The 19,053-nt window shown below is 42.9% G+C and overlaps 1 protein-coding gene across 5 annotated transcripts in view; it reads left to right on the plus strand.

The window, feature by feature from the left end:
* The window catches only part of IGDCC4 (immunoglobulin superfamily DCC subclass member 4), a 79,628-nt gene that overhangs the window by 29,242 nt on the left and 31,333 nt on the right, over positions 1-19,053 (plus strand). For 3 of the 5 annotated variants that reach the window (XM_087941295.1, XM_087941292.1, XM_087941291.1), the window contains exons 2-7: positions 2,962-3,085; positions 3,430-3,680; positions 6,301-6,442; positions 8,007-8,146; positions 17,000-17,137; positions 18,729-18,884. In XM_087941295.1, coding sequence (XP_087797421.1) covers positions 2,962-3,085; positions 3,430-3,680; positions 6,301-6,442; positions 8,007-8,146; positions 17,000-17,137; positions 18,729-18,884 — 951 coding nt within the window. The remainder of the gene's footprint in view (positions 1-2,961; positions 3,086-3,429; positions 3,681-6,300; positions 6,443-8,006; positions 8,147-16,999; positions 17,138-18,728; positions 18,885-19,053) is intronic. The other 2 variants (XM_087941293.1, XM_087941294.1) reach the window with 1 other exon arrangement.

Consider the following 19,053-nt stretch of genomic DNA (forward strand, 5'->3'; position numbering starts at 1 on the left):
ACAAGTTAAAGAAACAATGATTGCTTGGGTGAAGAATTTTGGATATGGGATTGATCTAGAGAAATGGCAAAAATTTTGGTCTCAAAATTATAAAATGACAATGTCAACAGCATATAAAGAAAATTTGTATAAGATGTTTTACATGTGGCATTTCCCCCAGACAAGAATAGCAAGAATGTTCAAGAACAAATCTGAAAAATGTTGGAAATGTCATCAGACACCTGGCTCATATTACCATATGTGGTGGACTTGTGCGGATGCCAAAAAATATTAGACTAAAATCCACATGTGGTTGGAAAAAATGACAAAAAAGCATATAGATTTGAAACCAGAGATATTTTTATTGGGAATTTTACCTGAAATATATAGTAAAGAATTGAAATACCTGATTGTAAGTGTATTAAACAGCGGCTAGGATTGTATTTGCTAAAAACTGGAAAAATGAGAAAATACTATTATAGAAGGAAATCATTAAGAAAATATTGGAATGTGCTGAAATGAGTAGATTGACATTTGAAATCAGAGAACAAGATGATGAATAATTTTATAAAATTGGGGGTCTATTCTATCAATGGTTAGACAATAAAACATGGTAATGAAATATGTAGATTCTTAGAAAATAATAAATATATAAAGATGTATTCTTTTCTTATATCTACAAAATGATTGTAGGATAGATTTGAGATGATAATATGAACTGTTATAAAACAAATTAAGTAAAATATGATTAATTCATAAAACATGAATGAATAAAAGTATAGTCAAATGATTGATTAACAACGATATTAATGTATTTAATACTTGATTGAAAATATGAGAATATATACAATGTAATTGTAATTGAAGACTACGAAATGGAAGCACAAAACAATTTGTAAACCAACCGACACACTGTATGTATATATATATGGAAGATGGCTTGATGTTTTTATGTTTTGTTTGTCTATGTTTGTCTTAAAAGCCAATAAAAATTAAAAAAAGAAAAAAGAACAGACTACTTTAAATTAATGGATCAGTTAACTATTTTATTTGCCAATAATGTGAGGGTGGGGTGTTTTTTGGGGGGGTCCCCAGCTGGTTTTGCATTTCTTTGAAGCATTTCAACATTTCTTGTCTTCATTCTGGTCACTCGTGCAGTTCAATTACAAGCTCATGAGTGTGTTTGCTTCCCCTCGACTCTCAACTCCCTCTCTGCATTCTCCCCTGCACACACACACACACACACACCCAACACGGCCTGTTTATCAGCAATCGGTAGCAAAAAGGTTTTAATAGGCTGCTTGCTTGGACTGCTATAAAATCTATTCAAGCTTGGGCAGCGGGCATATCGTTTCTCACCCAGGCTGATTTTTAAAAAAGAATTATCACAGAGACAGTAAAACAAAAATCAGCTGGCTGGGGGGACAGATTGATTGAGAGCAGAGTAGCAGAATCGATTGATCAGAATTAAAGCTGGAAGGGAGCTTGGAGGTCTTCTAGTCCAACCCCCTGTTCAAGTGGAAGACCCTATAGCATTTGAAGATGGCGTCCAAGGCTTTGTATACAGGTAGCTCTCTACTTATGACCACAACTGAGCCCAAAACCTTCAGTGGCTAAGCGAGAGAGGTTGTTAAGTGAATTTTCTCCCCATTTTAAGACCTTTCTTGCCACGGACGGTGAGTGAATCGCTGCTGTTGATAAGTTAGTAACCTGGTTGTTAAGTGAACCTGGCTTCCCTGTTGACTTTGCCTGTCAGAAGGTTGCAAAGAGGATGAGCCTGGGATGTGGCAACCATCATAAATGTGAACCAGTTGCCTAGTGTCTGAACTTCGTTCACCTGACCATAGGTGAACACATAAGTGTGAAAAACGGTCATAAGTCAGTGCCATTGCAACTTTGAACGGTCACTAAATGAACTGTTGTAAGTCGAAGACTACCTGTACTGTCATAGCTTCAAACAATTGCTGAAGGAATTGTTGTACCTATATGTTCTCCCATATATGTATGAAGATTGTATCCTTATGATTTTTATTGACTGTTTCCTAGTATGATTTGATTGCTTATTGTACCCTATGACCAGGGGTGGGATTCTACCAGTTTGCACCTATTTGCTAGGACCTGTTTTTAACATTCTAAGCAGTTCGAAGAACTGGTTGCTAGAAGAAATTACTGGCCTAATCCTGTAAGGAAGGCAGGAAGAAAACATTCTGGTGTTGCTTACAGAAACTGCCTCTCCGTTAACCCTCATTACATTCTTGACAAGACTAGACTTCCTGCCTCAGGAATGTCTCTGGAGTTATTTTCCCTTCCTTTGCTGGTACTTTGCTTGTGTGGAGTGACCATCCAAAGTTACAATGGCACTGAAAAAAGTGACTTATGACCATTTTTCACACTTACGACTGTTGCAGCATCCCCACAGTCATGAGATGCCAGGCGAGGAGATGTGTGCCTCAATGTGAGTGATATTGAGTTAGCCACGCCCAGCCAATAACATGACCACCAAGCCATGCCCACCAAGTAAGCCATGCCCTCAGAACTGTTTGCTAAAAATTTTGAATCCCACCCCTGCCTATGACTATCATTAAATGTGGTTTATGGTTCTTGACTCTTGACGAATGTATCTAATGGATGCTGGTAAGCAGAGGCAGAATTTTTCCCCCTTACTTTCCTCCCCAAAAACTAAGGCCAACCACATAGTTTTGTAGGGAAGCATGAGTATCCAGCTAGTATAGAATAACAGAATTAGAAGGGACCTTGGAGGTCTTCTCCTCCAGCCTCCTGCTCAAGCAGATGATTGGACAACGGTTGTTATCTTCTTAAAAACCTTGATCTGTGCTTACTCAACACACTGAGCTGGAATGGACTTACTTTATTTTGATTTATGCACTGTGAGAACTTGGCCAATTTGGACTGATTCCGTAGACCATATTTATACAAACCAGGGGTTAACATCAGTTGGGGGATTGTCTCATCTCTCTGCAGGAGAACCTTCTCAAATGCAGGCCTTGGAGTTGAGCTGCGGCTCTGGAACTGGACAAGTGACCCTCAACCCCAGTGAGATGTTAGAGCTGAGTTGCAGTCTGTTTCCTGAGGTCAGCCCTCTGAGGTAGGTCCGGTCAAGAAAAAGACATTGTTGGGATTCCAGGATGTATTGCTTGTAGGGCGACGTTTCTCAACATTGGCAACTTTAAGTGGACTTCAACTCCCATAATTCCCTGGGGAGTTCTGGGAGTTGAAATCCACAGGTCTTGAAGTTGCCAACGTTGAGAAATATCAATGTAGGGTAATAATAACAGAATCTTGAAAGCTCTCTAGAGTTGGTTTCTGCTCCACCATCTACCAAACACACTCAAGGCAGGGTTGAATTGAGTTTCTTTCTTCCACGTTCTCAACACCGAGTAATCTTTTCTCTTCCCTTGTTGCTCCCTTGCTCCCATTCTTCTTCCCAAGGCTAGGTCTCCGTTCCTTTCCACCCAGCGAGCAGTTTTCCAACATTACATGGAAGAAGAACAGATATCCACTGGGAGAAGAAGACAACCTCCGTGTCCTCCCCAACGGTTCTTTGTTGATCACGTCACCTGAGGCAGCTGTGAAACACGACAACCACTCGGAAGGCTCCAGCGTGGAAGGAAATTATTCTTGTACCACTCAGGGACCATTTGGGTCCGTCACTGGCCAGACTCTGATGCTCCGAGAATCTAGTGAGTATTTGTCCCCTGCAATTCATTACAAGAGCCATTTCACCTCGGGTATCTTTTGAAAAAGAAAACGAAGCATGCTTCTGGTCCTCACTGTGGGGCAATACAATAGATAGATGGAGAGAGAGAGAGAAAGAGAGAGAGGGAGGGAGGGAGGGAGAGAGAGAAAAGATATAGATATATATTGTAGTTCTACAATGCCTGAATGAGGATTGATGGCTCTTCAGAGATCACTGGTGTTGTGGCCTGTCGGCCGCTGGATCAGAAGAGGAGGCGTGAGAGTCAGAGGCAAGGCAACCTGAGATCTCTGAGGGGGAAACGAGAGAATGGAGCTGTCAGAGAGAGAGAGAGAGACAGAGGCAGAGCCTGGGCCGTCCCCCAGCCCTCGGGTGGAAGATCAACAGCCCCCAGGTCTGGAAGTGGCTGATGAGGAAGAGAAGGAACAGCTGGGTCCAGTGCCTGATGCGCGGATGCGCAGAAACCAGGGGAGAGGAGAGCAGTGGAAATTTATAGGCCGTTCCTGCTAGCAAAGCCCCATCCTAACTCCAGGGATAAAAGGCAGGGAGAGGAGGTGAACAGATGTGGCAGACAAATCTTCCAGCTGGCTGGACTTGTTAGCCTGCATTGAGAGAGAAACTTTTTGCCAGAGCTGCCGGCACTCCTAATAAAGGAATTTTCGAGTTAGCTTCAGAGGGTTTGTTGTGTTGGGGAGCTGGGTCAGAACAACTGGATCACTATCTATTTAGTGAACAAAATCCGGGCTGTTGGCAACCGGTGTGTATTTATGACAGTTGCAGTGTCCAAGGGTCATGCGATCAGCATTTATGGCCTTCACAGCCGACATCAGACAAGGGAAGCCAGATTTGCTTAATGACTACAAGATTTACTGAACAACTTCGGTGATTCACTTAGCCACCATGGCAAAACGTCATAAAATTGGGCTCGACTCGTTTAACAATTGCCTCGTTTATCAACAGTGTTCCTGGCCTTGATTGTGGTCATAAGTCAAGTATGAAGTACTGTGTATGAAGTAGCACAACAGTTTCTGTCTTTTTTTTTAAATAAATATAGTTTATTAATTTTTACAATTAAAACCAATCACAATACATACACAAATAAGCAAAAGAAAAAAAAGAAAGAGGAGAGGAGAGGAAGAGAGGGAAAGAATTTTGAGAAAAGGAAGAAAAAGAAAGGGGGAAGAAAGAAAGAAAGAGGTTACAAAGTAAAAAAGTATTCTTATTTTAACAGTTTGCAATATCTTCTTTCGTTTTCAATAAATAACAGTTTCAATAAATCCTGATCGCTTTTCATTCTAATTGTCCATACATAATTTATGTAAGCAACTTATTCCTAAAGCATACTTTATTAATCTGTCTCCTTTAGCAAACCTTGTTTGATAGGTAAAATAGCCAGGCAAGGAAACGAAACCGGTCTGAAATGCGATACTCTCTGCTAGTTTTAAAGTACAAAAAATAGTGTCTTGTTGCCCAAGGGAATGTGCACAGAAAAGCATATCTCCTGAGTGAAATTCTTATTTCCTCTGATAGTCTTCATAAAAGGCTTCTTGGGCTGTTCCCAATTTACAGAGATTGTGCCGTCCAATCAAGAACCTCCTAAGGCAGTGATGGTGAACCTTTTTGTTGTGGTGTGCTGAAAGTGTGCGTGGCACCAGCACTCACAACACAATGCACCCCATTCCCCTGCACATGTGTGCGTAACACCCCTCCCCACCCCCTTACCCGCACTGCCTCCCAGCTGATTTTTGGCCCATTTGAGGCCGTTTTCGTCCTCCTGGAGGCTCGAGGGAAGCCTCTGCAGCCTCGGGAGGCTGAAAACTGAGCCTTCCAGAAATACTGGAAATGCTGAAACGGGCCCGTTTTTCGGCCTCCCGAGGCTGCAGAGGCTTCCCTCGAGCCTCTGGGAAGGTGAAACAGCCTCAAGCAGGCCAAAAATCAGCTGGGAGGTGCACACATGCACGGTGCAGGTAAGTTTGGCTGGGGCTCAGATGCCTGCACATATGGCTCTGCGCACATGTGCCATAGGTTCGCCATCACCGTCCTAAGGAATTCATGTTTCCCTCTTAAAGTATTATTATGATAGTGGATTGATCAATCAGCCAATAGACATATCAGAATTCAAAATATAAGAGAACAGAAAAACCATATGTGGCATGAAGAGTAAAAGGCAGAACTAAAAGAAAATATTTTCATATAACTCCGATCATTTATCCCAAGCAGATCCAGTTCTCAATTGTTCTGTCATTCAGAGAAAGGGCAATTTTATACGTAATATTTGGGTTCTGGCCACTCACAAAACAGGCTGTCTTAATAAGAATCCCGCTTCAATGCAAGTCATCCCCAAAATTAACCCTATTTTTTAAAAAAATACTTTTTAATATTAATATTTTGATGCTTTGTATTTTAATTTTCCTTGAATAACTAAATATTCTACAAAAACAAAACAAAAGCAAAGCAATTATCAATAGTGGGTCAACTCTGTCTAAAGCCAGATTGTTCTTCCGCTTGTAACTCATGCCTCCCTTTCCCTTTCTTTTCTTTCTTTTTCTTTCTTTCCTCTTTCACTGATCTCCTCTCAATGGTAATCCCCCCACTTCCTACCATAGCCTTGCCTCCATTTTTCCAACATCCAGAACCCCAATCTGTGCCAGAAAATGGCATGGCTCGTTTTGAGTGTCGGATCAAAGGTTTGCCTGCTCCGGTCATCACTTGGCAGAAGGACAAGGAAGCTGTGCCTTCAGAACCAAGGTAAATTATGCAAGGGTCACCCATTGCTCACCAATTAAAAGACGCTTGCTCCTGGGGAGGAAAGTTATGGCAAATCTAGACAGCATACTAAAAAGCAGAGACATCACCTGCCAACAAAAGTGCACATAGTCAAGGCTATGGTTTTCCTAGTTGCAATGTATGGCTATGGAAGGCCTTTGAACTCCGGTGCTGGAGAAGACTCCTGCGAGTCCCTTGAATGGCAAGGCGATCAAATTGGTCAGTCCTAGAGGAGATCAACCCTGACTGCTCTTTAGAAGGCCAGATCCTGAAGATGAAACTCAAAGACTCTGGCCACCTAGTGAGAAGGAAGGACTCACTGGAGAAGAGCCCAATGCTGGGAAAGACTGGGGGCAAAAGACGAAGAAGGGGATGGCAGAGAAGGAGGTGGCTGGGTGGAGTCACTGAAGCAGTAGGCGACAGCTTAAGTGGACACTGGAAGATGGTAGAGAACAGGAAGGCCTGGAGGAACATTCTCCATGGAGTCGCAATGGGTCAGGCATGACTTTGTGACTAACAACAACACCTATTGCATCAAGCACGACAGAGTTAGTTAAGTTGGAGCTGCTAAGTCTCACTGGCTGTGGCTTGCAAGCTGTGATGTATGCCTAAACTTGATGCCTGATGGTAGTTGGGTCAACTGACAGATTTATTATCTCTGGATTGTCAAAATGGTCCAGTATGTCTGTCTATGAACAGCTCTAAGAGAGTCTTAGAGGGATATAGAACACAGAACAAGGAGTCTTGGTTGCACGGTGGTGAGAATGCCGTTTTGCAGGCTAACTCTGCCCACTGCCAGCAGTTCAATCCTTGTCAGCTCAAGGTTGACTCCGCTCTTCCATCCTTTCAAGGTCGATAAAATTAGGACCCAGATTGTTGGGGCAATAGACTGACTCTGTAAATTGTTTACAGAGGGCTGTAAACCACCATAGGGCAATATATAAGCCTAAGTGCTGTTGCTATTAACATAGATTCATAGGACTGGAGGGCACCTCAGAGGTCTTCTAATCCAACCACCTACTCAAGACAGGAAACCTTCTACACATCCTAGTCAAATGTCCCAAAGGTGCTTTTTTCAAGAGGCAACTGGACTTTCTGGGTATGAATACAGGAAATGGGTACGAATAAATGGGGACAATAGAACAGGGACAGAAGGCACGATAGTGCCCTTATGCACGCCCCTTACAGACCTCTTAGGAAGGGGCTGAGATCAATAGTGGATAGTTTGAGTTAATGAGTGGAGGTTAGAGGATGTAACAACAGAGTCAGATAGTTCATTCCAGGCATTGACCACTCTGTTGCTGAAGTGTACTTTCTGCACTCAAGTTTGGAGCGGTTTACACTGAGTTTGTATCTGTTGTGTGCTCTTATGTTGTTGCGGTTGAAGCTGAAGTAATCATTGACTGGTAGGACATTGTAGCAGATAATTTTGTGTACTATGCTTAAGTCCAACCATAGGTGGCATAGTTCAAGGTCGTCCAAGCCCAAAATCTTGATTTGATCCAGTGTAGGAATTGATCTTTCTTCTTCATCCTTGGGTTCGTAGGTTCATCGTCCTTCCAAATGGTGTCCTTCAGATCACAGATGTCCAGGAAGGAGATGCTGGGGTCTACAATTGTGTGGCAACCAATGCAGCAGGAAGACGCTACAGCCTGGATGCTCCCCTCACTCTCTTGAAAGGTAAAGGTTAGGAAAAGGTAAAGGTTCCCTTCACACATACATGCTAGTCGTTTCCAGCTCTAGGGGGCGGTGCTCATCTCCGTTACAAAGCCGAAGAGCCAGCGCTGTCCGAAGACATCTCCGTGGTCATGTGGCCAGCATGACTAAACACTGAAGGTGCCCGGAACGCTGTTACCTTCCCACCAAAGTGGTCCCTGTTTTTCTACTTGAATTTTTTTTTACATGTTTTTGAACTTCTAATTTGGCAGAAGCTGGGACAAGGAACCGGAACTCAGTCTGTGACGCGGCGCTGGGGATTCAAACCGCCATGGTTTTAAGCAACATTCTTCCTAAGTATAAATGGAGTTCCTCATTTATGCTCCAAAATGCAGTAGAATTATACATGGGATCCTGGTTTAATTTATCATGTGTAGATGTGACATTTCAGCCAGGAAGCTAAGATAGGAAGGGGAAGGACTACAATTACTGAGCCACACAGGGTTTTCCCTTAGCTGCATTTTAGGTGATTTGCTCAATTGTGTTCACACGTTCAACCAAGTCATAATTTGTCTAACCACGATTCCTGGAATGAGCCACAGTTTTTATTGTGTTCATATGTCATACTAAGCCATAAACCATGATTTGCAAACCACAAGAGCGAGATTCTCGCAACACGCTGGAGTAAAGTTGAACATTTCAAATTAGGTCATATTATGGGATGAGAAACCTGCCTGGGAAGATGTATCATATCATTCTGTCATCTTGAAAATGAGGCAGGTTATTCCGTTATTTCGTTTTAACGGTGTTCATGATGATCTCAGGGCATTCATGACGTTAACTGCCTCCTTCTGCCTCCTTCTGCCTTCCTCACCACATTGGGGTGAGGGAAAAACATTTTCTCAATTGGAAAACTTAGATCTGGAAAGAATGCTTAGGCTGAAAATTGGAAGAGGATTTTTTTTTTTTTTAAATCCACTGGTGAAAATTAGTGCCAAGAAAATGACAGCGAACTCATGCTTTTCTGTTTCCTAAAAAGCATTAATTGACAACTGCAGTTTTAAACTGTCACCGAGCCCTCCGAGGGAAGTGTATTTCTCTCCCCCAGCTTCGGTGCTTCCATGCAAAAGCAGAAAGAATATGGATGAGAAGACACATCTGTGAACGATGAATGCTTGGGTTTGGCTGCTTTTCTTGCCTGGCTGTCTTTTTCAAGTTTGGGACCTCGAAAAGGGTTGACATCTTGACATCTCCAGCAGATGGCTAAGCTGCTTGCTGGCTGCCTTCTTTCCAAAGCTTTCAGGGATGGCCAAGGGCAGCTGATGGAATAATCTCTTTTCTCCAAAAGCACGCTTCCTGTACAAACACGGTTTAACACACAGACAACTGCAGAGATGTGGCAAGGTTTTCTCCAATGTGGATTTGCAGACCCATCAGAACCTTCATTCAGGCATTTACTAGACTATCAGATGATTAATAATTATCATATGGGTAGGGGCCTGGAGGCTAAAACCTATGAAGAGTGGTTGCAGGAATTGGGTATGTCTAATCTAGTGAAAAGAAGAGCTAGGGGCGAAATGGTAGCAGAGTGTTCCAATATTTGAGAGGCTGCCACAAAGAGGTGCTCAACTTTTTGGTCAAAGAAAAGAAACAATGGATGGAAACTAATCAAGGAGAGAAGCAACCTTGAACCAAGGAGAAATTTCCTGACAGTGAGGACAATTAAACAGAAGTTGTGGGTGCTCCATCACTGGGGGCTTTTAAGAAGAAACTGGGCAGACACTTAGCTGGAATGATATGCTTGAACAGGGGTTTGGACTAAAAGATCTCTCAGGTGTCTTCCAACTCTGTTATTCTGTTCATACAGTTCTTGGCAACCATATGCAACTTTCATCCCACATCTGGGCCCGACCACTTCCTCCCATCCAAGGACTAACAAACGTGGCTGAATTTTTTTCCCAAGTTCATAATCCTCCATCCCCTACCTCTTCAGTAAGCTGGACTTCCTTTTGAGCAATCGGAGTTGTCATGAATGAATGAATGAAATGATTCATCCAATGGAGTCTTCACCCTTACCCAACCCATGGCCTTGCCCTAGCCTTAATTTATTTTTAGAAGAACTCCCCCTGGTTTGAAAGAATTACTGCCTGCTGTCTAGGAAAATGTGTACTGGCCTGGAAATCCTGCCCTACAACACCAAGCAGCAGGAGAAACTTCGCTAATTGGAAATCAGGATTCCTAACCAGTTTCAAGAGCTTCCGCTGCAGTTTTAGGCTGAAATCCTCAGCAGTTACTTACGTCTTTCCTCCAGCAGCTGAATAACTGTATTTTGCTTATACGACAATTGCAAAATCAAACTCATTTTGTTAAAGTGGTGATCAATTTATTCAGAAATCATCATTATTTATACATTTTGGAACATCACGGTAGAATCCAACGTTAGTCCTTGTTTCCATTGACCTTCATCCTTTTCCTACATTTTCTTTCTGTGGACATTTTTTTGTATTGTAAAACAAACAACACAAAAATGAAGGGAAATGGGACCTCTGCTGATTCATTCTTTCTCACTGTATCTCAAAGAAGAGTCAAAAGAGATCTGGGGGGGAAGCCCAATTAAAATCTCTTCCAGTGAAACTTGCTGAGGCTTTTCTGGGTTTCAGGGAGGCTGTGCAAATCTTTTCTTCTCAGGATGTTTCATACACTGGCAACAATTGATTTGGGGGTTTCAGCCACTGTTAGACCGAAACAAAGTGGAAAAATGTAGTATAATACACAGAACATACAACAAGGAATAACAGAGTTGGAAGGGACCTTGGAGATCTTCTAGTCTAACCCCCTGCTCAAGTAGGAGACACTATACCATTCCAGATAAGTGGCTGTCCAGTCTCTTCTTAAAAACCAGTGGTGAAGCAGCCACACCTTCTGGAATTAATTGTGATTAATTCCACTGATAAATTGTTTTAACCATTAGGAAATTTCTCCTTAGTTCTAGATTGGTTTTCTCCTCAATTCGTTTCCATCCATTGCTGCTTCTTCTATCTTCAGATGGTTTGGAGCAGTGGCGGGATTCAATTTGTTTTACTACCGGTTCTGTGGGCATGGCTTAGTGGGTGTGGCAGAGGAAGGAAATTGTAAAACCTCCAGTCAGAGGGGGTATCTGCTGGTTCTCCGAACTACCCAAAATTTCCGCCACTGGTTCTTCAGAACTGGTCAGAACCTGCTAAATACCCACCTCTGGTTTGGAGAATAGGTTGCCCCTGCTTACAGTATTTCTGGCAGCCCCACAAATATTGGAAGACTTCTATCATGTCACTCCAGGCCTTCTATTCATTAGATTAGGCAGGCCCAATTCCTACAACTGTTCTTCGTGTACTTAAAAAAAAAGTCTTTGTTTTGCTTCTATGGATGGATGGCATGGATGCCTTTTTTCCCCTCTTGGATTAGATGCTATTTTAAAGCTGAGGTTGAAAAGGTCATGTTGTGGTGTTTTCTGCCTTGTTGGTAGCAAGGATTTGAGCAGTTGTTACACACAAGGCAGATGTTACACACAAGGCTGGGCAGTCTGTTCCGTATTAAGTTCCAGACATTTCTCGGGAAGCTGCATTCCAAAGCAGAATGAGACTGCGAGGGGCTTTTGCAAAGAGATGTTTTCTCCAACCCAGGAAGAAACTGAGAAGTTGTGGTCGAGGGAAAGAAAACAGTCAAAGTGAAAGTAACCCTGGTCAGATAATGTTCTTCCACCTGAACATCAAAGTGTGTGACCCATGAAACCTCTGGTCAAGTTCTTTGATTCTTGTCCTCAAGTTTAGAGTCTCTGTGTCTTGGAAGCTACACTTGGAAATATGTCAGTTATGTCTGTTGACGTTCCAGAACCCGACTATAGCTGGCCAGAGAAGCCTTCTTCATTTTGCAAACCAATTTCTCATCTTAGTTCTGCCCTCTGGAGAAATTGAGGTCAACAACTCTCGGTCCCTTAGTTGGGGTGACTTTGATGGGTTTCAGCTGAAGGCACCGTCCTTTGTACATCCCATTAACCTCTTCCATTAGCAGAAGGAGAGTCACTTCATAAAAGTCAATATTATGGAATGAATTAAGTCAAGAGAAATTACACAGAGATATTTAATTTGCCAAATCCAATCTGGTGCCTGAATTTGATTTTTCTAGCCCGGCAATGAAGGTTTCGATAGAAATACAGTGCGTCTATGTATTAAACAGAATATAACATGCATTATTTGGGGACAGATTCTTTTAAAATATTGTTTGTTTCCAGAAGCCCGCTAAGAAATAAAAACAGGGAGAACCTGCATGCCAGTGCTGTGTGCCCATCTGCCCTCAGTTGCTTAAAAGGAGGAATAGGGAAGGCCAGTTGAGCTCCTCACCTAAGGTTGCCCACTGTTGAGGCCTGAGCAGGGGACATGGTTCCAATATTTGAGGGGTGTTTCAATATTTCAATATGGGTCCTCTGAGCTTTCCAATAGGTCATGGGAGATTTCATGGGCATGGCTCATAGTGGCATCATCTTCTTTTCTTAGAGTGAAGAGAAGGACCAGGGGAGACAGGATAGCTGTCTTCCAATATTTGAGGGACTGCCACAGACAGGCAGGGGCCAAACTATTTTCCCAGGCACCTGAAGGCCAGACAAGGAATAATGAATGGAAACTGATCAAGGAGAAATTCAACCTGGAAATAAGGAGAAACTTTCTGACCGTGGGAACCACCAACCCATAGAACAGAAGTTGCGTTCAGAAGTTGTGGGAGCTTCATCACTGGAGGCTTTCAAGAAAAGACTGGACTGCCGTCTATCAGAAATAGTGTAGGGTCTCCTGCTTGGGCAGGTGGGGAGGGTTGGACTAGTTGACCTACAAGGTCTCTTTTATTCTGTTATTCTGCTAATGTGATAAAATGACTCCATGGTGGTCATTTTGTCATTGCTCCCATGACATGCCTTCAGAAGATACCAGAATAACTAAGTTGGAAAGGACGTTGAAGGTCTTCCAGTCCAACCCCTGGAAACCATTTCAAACAAGTGGCTGTCCAGTCTCCTTAAAAGCCTTCAGTGTTGGAGTATCCACACCTGCTGGAGGCAAGTCATTCCGTTGATTAATTGTTCTAACTGTTAGGAAATTTCTCCTTAGTTCTCTCTCCTTGATTAGTTCTACCCTTGCTTCTTGTCCTGATTTTGGGTGCTTATAAGAATAGGCTGACCCCCTCTTCTTTGTGGCAAGCCCGAGATATTGAAACACTGCTATCATGTCACCCCTAATCCTTCTTTTCATTAAACTAGCCATACCCAATTCCTGCAACTATTCTTCGTGTTTTTTAGCCTCCAGTCCCCTAATCATCTTCGGTGCTCTTCCCTACACTCTTTTTCTAGCATCTCAGCATCTTTTTTATATTGTGGCAACCAAAGCTGGATGCAATATTTCCAGTGTGGTCTTATACCAAGGCATTATAAAGTGGTACTAATCCTTGCCATGCCTACTTCTGCTTTCTTCCTGCCCCCATGTTTTCTCCTGGGGAAAAAAAGAAAGCAGCTTTGCATGCTGCTAGTTCTGTTTTGACCCTCTGATCTTGTACAAATATTTTACGCAGAAAACATGTTTCTGTGGGGCATGACCATAGCAAGCAATTAGATCTGTCAGTTTAAATGAAATTCTGCCAACAGCAAACTCTGCGCATCCTCTCCAATAGCCACACATTCACTCCCGAATTCTCAAGGAACACCTGTCCCTGCTGAGAAGAAGCTGCACATCTATGATATTGTCTCTGCCAATTTCCTGGCACCTCTGTGGTTCTTTAGAGCCTGGCATCCTAGCATGCATTTAAAGGCTGGTCTGTTGCTTTCGGGACCTTTCAGAGGTCTTTGCGAGACCTCACAGTATAGAATAAAATAAAATAAAAAGATCAGAGACTCTGCAGAATCTACCAGCAATTCTCAAAGCTAAACTTCCTTCTCTCCTTTATAAAGCCATTCTTTGAATACTTTGAGGGAAATTGGAGCCAGGATGAGTTTAAATATATAAACTCTTGAGGAGATGGACAGGGATTGTTCATAGACCAACTGGTTATTAAGACCCACGCCTCTTCTGGCTTAGGAAAGCCACTTGGGAAATGACAGGTAGTATGGTCCAGGTAGTACTACCAAGATCTCTGAATTCATCTTCTTCAAGACATCCTTGCTGGACAGTTTTCATCCAGTCTCCAATTCAGGACAGTTTTCATCCCATCTCCAACCTTCTCTTTCCAGGGATGGTTGTATCTGGCCCCTTTTCAGGCTGGACAAAGTATGAGGCAACGTTGATTACACGTGTTGATGACCTTTTGCGAAGGTAGAAGACCGGAGAAGTGCTATTGTCATAGCTGTACTTGATCTCTTGGTGGCTTTCAGTGTAATTGACTAGGGCAGGGGTGTCCAACCTTGGCAACTTTAAGACTTGTGGTCTAGAGAGCAGGATCAGTAGATCTTGAGGGTGGTGGAGTTTGCCTTTCTCTACAGGTCCATACAGTGCAGTATTGCAGGCAAACTCTGCCCACTGTCAGCAATTCGATCCTGATCAGCTCAAGGTTGACTCAGCCTTCCGTCCTTCTGAGATCGGTAAAATGAGGGCCCCAATTGTCGGGAGTAAAATGCTGGCATTTTGTAAAGTACTCAGAAGTGCTGTAAAGCACTGCGGAGTGATATGTAAGTCTTAAAACGCTGCAGTGCTAGTGCTGTAAATTAAATTCAGAAATAAAAATTGTGAGTCAGAAAAGATGCTTCAGGGTTCCTTCTGCTACAGAAGGAACCCAACCCTACATGGAAGAGCCACATCCAATTCTCCAGCCCCAGTTTGAGATTCCATGCTCTAGAGTGCATTACAACCCTGTGTGCAGCACATAATATTCATGTTGTTTCTCAGCAACCCTAGTGGGGTCAAAGTTGTAGAAAAAGTGCTGGATCTCCCTTGGGTTCTTGCTTTCAGCATCTCAAGAGGAAGAGAGAAAACAGATAGGACAACTAGGTAGGCCGGGTGCTTAGCTGTGAACTTTCTCGTCCTTTTCTTGAACAGAAGCTCGACATTTTATTGAAGCACCCCTCCTGAGCAACCCACAACTTCCCTGGGGATGGATGGATTCAGGCTTTGAGCAGCTGTTCAGGAGAAGAGAAGGAAAAAAACATCCATCTGTGATTTTTTCTTCTTCTTTCCTGGTTGCTCAGAAAGCGAGAAGGAAGTCAGCAGTTGACGTGAAATCTTTTGCAAATGCTACTGGTTTGGACAGCTGTTCAAGAGAGGTGGGGCTTCGATCACATATTGACTTTTTTGACTCCCCGTGGATTCCCCAGAAAGGACGTCGGGCCCGAGGACAGCCTACTATGGCGAGAGAAATTAAACACAGTTTTGTATATGAACCCTCCTATTTCATCTCGAAAGGATTTTGCAAGCGTGAATCTATTTAATTAGGAACTTAAGCGGTAGAAAATTGGTTGGTCGGGAGAAAATTTAATTAGTGGGAGGGAGAAACTGAGAATTATATGCGCATTTGTTTACTCCCCAAACAATTGTGGATTTGGAGTGTGAATGGATGGAAGGAATCCAGCCAAGTATTTGTTTAGTTTTTCCTCTTTTAAGAGCAAGGCGCTGTTTTTGTCTGCTTCATAAGACTTGGACTTTCTTTGCCTCCCCCAAAAAATAAATGCTAGCATTCAAGTTATTCAGGCAAGTTATTAAGGCAAGTTTAAATCAAGCAAGTTGGGTTAAAAATGGCTTAATTGGTAAAAAGGGAGAGAAATGAATCCTGGTTTTTTTTTTTTTTAACAGAGAGCCATAAGTTTTTCTGTGACTTTAATAGCCTTGGGATATTTAGGCCAAAAACTCCCAAGGTGAATGAATTGAGGACAGGAGAGAGCAGGAGAAGAAAGAAATTATAGCTGAGCATTAAGAATATCTGCTTAAAGTAATCCAAGTTTTTTTTTTCTCTCAAGTTCATACATTGGAGAAAATGTTTTCAATACAGAACAATGGAACACAGAGCATCTGGGGACAAGGGTCCAAATTGAATTCATCATGACTGAACTCCTACAAGTGTAGCTAACTCTGTGAAATTTGGGGAGATGAAGTAAAGGACGTGGTGGCTCAGTGGCTAAGACGCTGAGCTTGCCTATCAGAAAGGTCGGCAGTTTGGTGGTTCGAATCCCTAGTGCTGTGTAATGGAGTGAGCTCCCGTTACTTGTCCCAGCTTCTGCCAACCCAGCAGTTCGAAAGCTTGTAAAAAATGCAAGTAGAAAAATGGGGACCCCTTTGGTGAGAAGGTAGCAGCGTTCCATGCGCCTTTGGTATTTAGTCATGCTGGCCACATGACCATGGAAACGTCTTTGGACAGCACTGGCTTTTCGGCTTTGTAACGGAGATGAGCACCACTCCTAGAGCTGGAAATGACTAGCACGTACGTCTGAGGGGAACCTTTACCTTTACCTTTACCTAGTCATTTCACAAGGTTTGAGATATCCCTATTTTCTCCCTTGCTTTTATATCTTTCAACTAACTTCCTTCCTTCCTCTCCTCCCCTCTGCTCCCTCCCATCCTTTTCTTCATTCCCCTACCCTTGTCTCTGCTCCTCTTCCTCCATGTTTTCTTTCCTTCCCCTTCCTCTCCTTCTTTCATTCCCAAAGATGAAAGCTAGAAAAATTCACCACGGAAGGAAGTTCTTGCATTCGTATGTGATGTAGATTTTATAAGAGTGTTAGTCATTATCTAAGACCTTCATTCTCACGCAAACCTTGAACACTGGACTTCAAAAACTTTTCTTTTTTTTAATGTGATGCTTTGGTGAAAGCATTCTGATTGACATGTGTGTATGGGGAATGGAGGTGGGGGAAAGTAAATCTGAATTTCATTGCCCTAGGTCACCAACAACCAATGATGAGTGATGTGGTCATTATCACTGCACCAGAGAACGCCACCGTGGTGATTGGAGACACTGTTGTGATGGAGTGTGTCGCATCGGCAAATCCCACACCTTTCATCTCTTGGATACGGGAAGGTAAATGAAATTAATTCCTTTTCTGATGCCAAGATGCCTTTTCAAGACCTTTTGGTCTTAAAATCTGGTTGTTGTTGTCATTTTAAATAGACTTCGCATTCTAAATGCAATGTCTATTCTAAAAAAATCAAGAAAATCCAGTTCCCTCTTGCAAAAGCACCTTTGGGACAACCATGAGATGGATGATTGAGAATTGCTACAGATTTTTAGCTATGCAATTTGGGATGAACACCCTTTGAATAGTGGGGGAATGGATTTCCAGAGGAAGAATTGCAGACTACAGGAACCAGGAGCACCACACAAGTGACCCTGAGGACACAGGTAAACCTCCAGGTGGCCTCAATGACCCTCAAAAAGGATGCAAATGACCAGCTGTCTGCAAGGAATATAAATCCTTCCATTTCCCCACCATCCAGTCAGAGCTGAAGAAGCTTCTTAGATGAGAAGCGAAACATCTTCAAAGAAAAAACAAGAAAGTCCAATTGCCTCCTGGAAAAAGCATCTTTCAGACATTCTAAGAAAGAGTTATAATCTGCAGCTGAATATAGAGAAACTAACTTTGAGGTAACCGGAGTGGGGCTACAAAGTCAAGTTTGCCAATTAAAGTTAAAAGCAGACAAAGCGTGAGATTGGTTTGCCACTTTGGATCTATAAAAGGTACAGAATTCTAGTTTCTGGATGCCTTTTGATCTACCTTAGTCAAGGCTGATCTGGAATAATTCTCCAGCTTCAAAGGTCAGGGGGTGAAGGCTGGATCTTTGTGCAGAACTGGTGGGAAATCTGACACATGTTTTAGCACTCTGCAGAAATACCTCCTTGGTTATCTTTAGGGTTAAGAGCTGTGATGCAGATCACAGAAACCACTTTCTGGGTTTGAGCGTGGAAGCAAATGCAGAACAGTGCTGTGGTCTGTCGGCAGCCTGCAGAGACGGCAGCAGAATCGGACAGTGGGGAAGAACAGGGACCAGTCCAGGAGTCTGGGGAGGACTCGAACGATGGTCCTGTGTCTGATACAGAATGGAGCCCAGTGTGCGTGTGCGTAGAGCTGCCAGAAGGCAAGAGCAGTTAAGACAAAAGGGGCAACTCAGGAGTAAAGCTTGGAGGTGATTGCCTCTCCCATAAGATATAAAGGAAGTGCAAAGGGATAGGAACTTTGCAGGAAGCAACGTTGTTCACTCAGGTTGGTTTGGAACCTGAAAGAAATTAAAATGGGTGGAGAAGATTTATGTAGTGCCAAAATATTTGAAACACAGTCATGGTCCAAGCAGCGATATCTATGGCAAAACTCAGTATGTTCAGATTTAGGAGGTCTTGGTGCCAGAAGCAACGAACCAGGACCATATGTAAGGTTGCAGCAGATTTATTCAAGCCTATACACAAGAATCTTGTCACTTAAAATTCAACACTAAATTGGCACCAGAAAGGGGTCAGTGAAATTCAGCAGTCAGACTTTGAGTGCTTTTGGAAACTCAGCAACTCTAAACTTATGACGTACTTAATTCCGCCATCCCCTCTCTCCAGCTCTGCATGTTTTTCTCCTATACTTCGTACCCCACGTAAAGGTCTGATGTTCTGTTTTTTTTCTTTAAAGATGGGAATCCGATTTCTACAGATGTGATTGTGTTAGGACGGACCAACCTTGTGATCCTTTCTGTTCAGCTTCATCATGCAGGAGTCTACGTATGTCGGGCCAACAAACCCCAAACCAGGCACTTTGTAACAGCTGCAGCTGAGCTTCGAGTCCTTGGTGAGAACACAGAACACAACATTTCTGTGAAGCTGCTAAGTTGCCTTTGTTTTTATGCTATGGAACTTCAGAAGGAGGATAGGCTGGTTGCAAATAGTCCTGGCATAGCAGATTTGTTCTTTTGCTAACTCCAGATCTTTCAGGAAGGATGAAAGAGAAGTGATTGTCT

This window comes from Pseudonaja textilis, chromosome 13 (assembly GCF_049901715.1).
Source record: "Pseudonaja textilis isolate UNSWEBS1 chromosome 13, rPseTex1.2, whole genome shotgun sequence".
NCBI classification, from domain to species: Eukaryota; Metazoa; Chordata; class Lepidosauria; order Squamata; family Elapidae; genus Pseudonaja; species Pseudonaja textilis.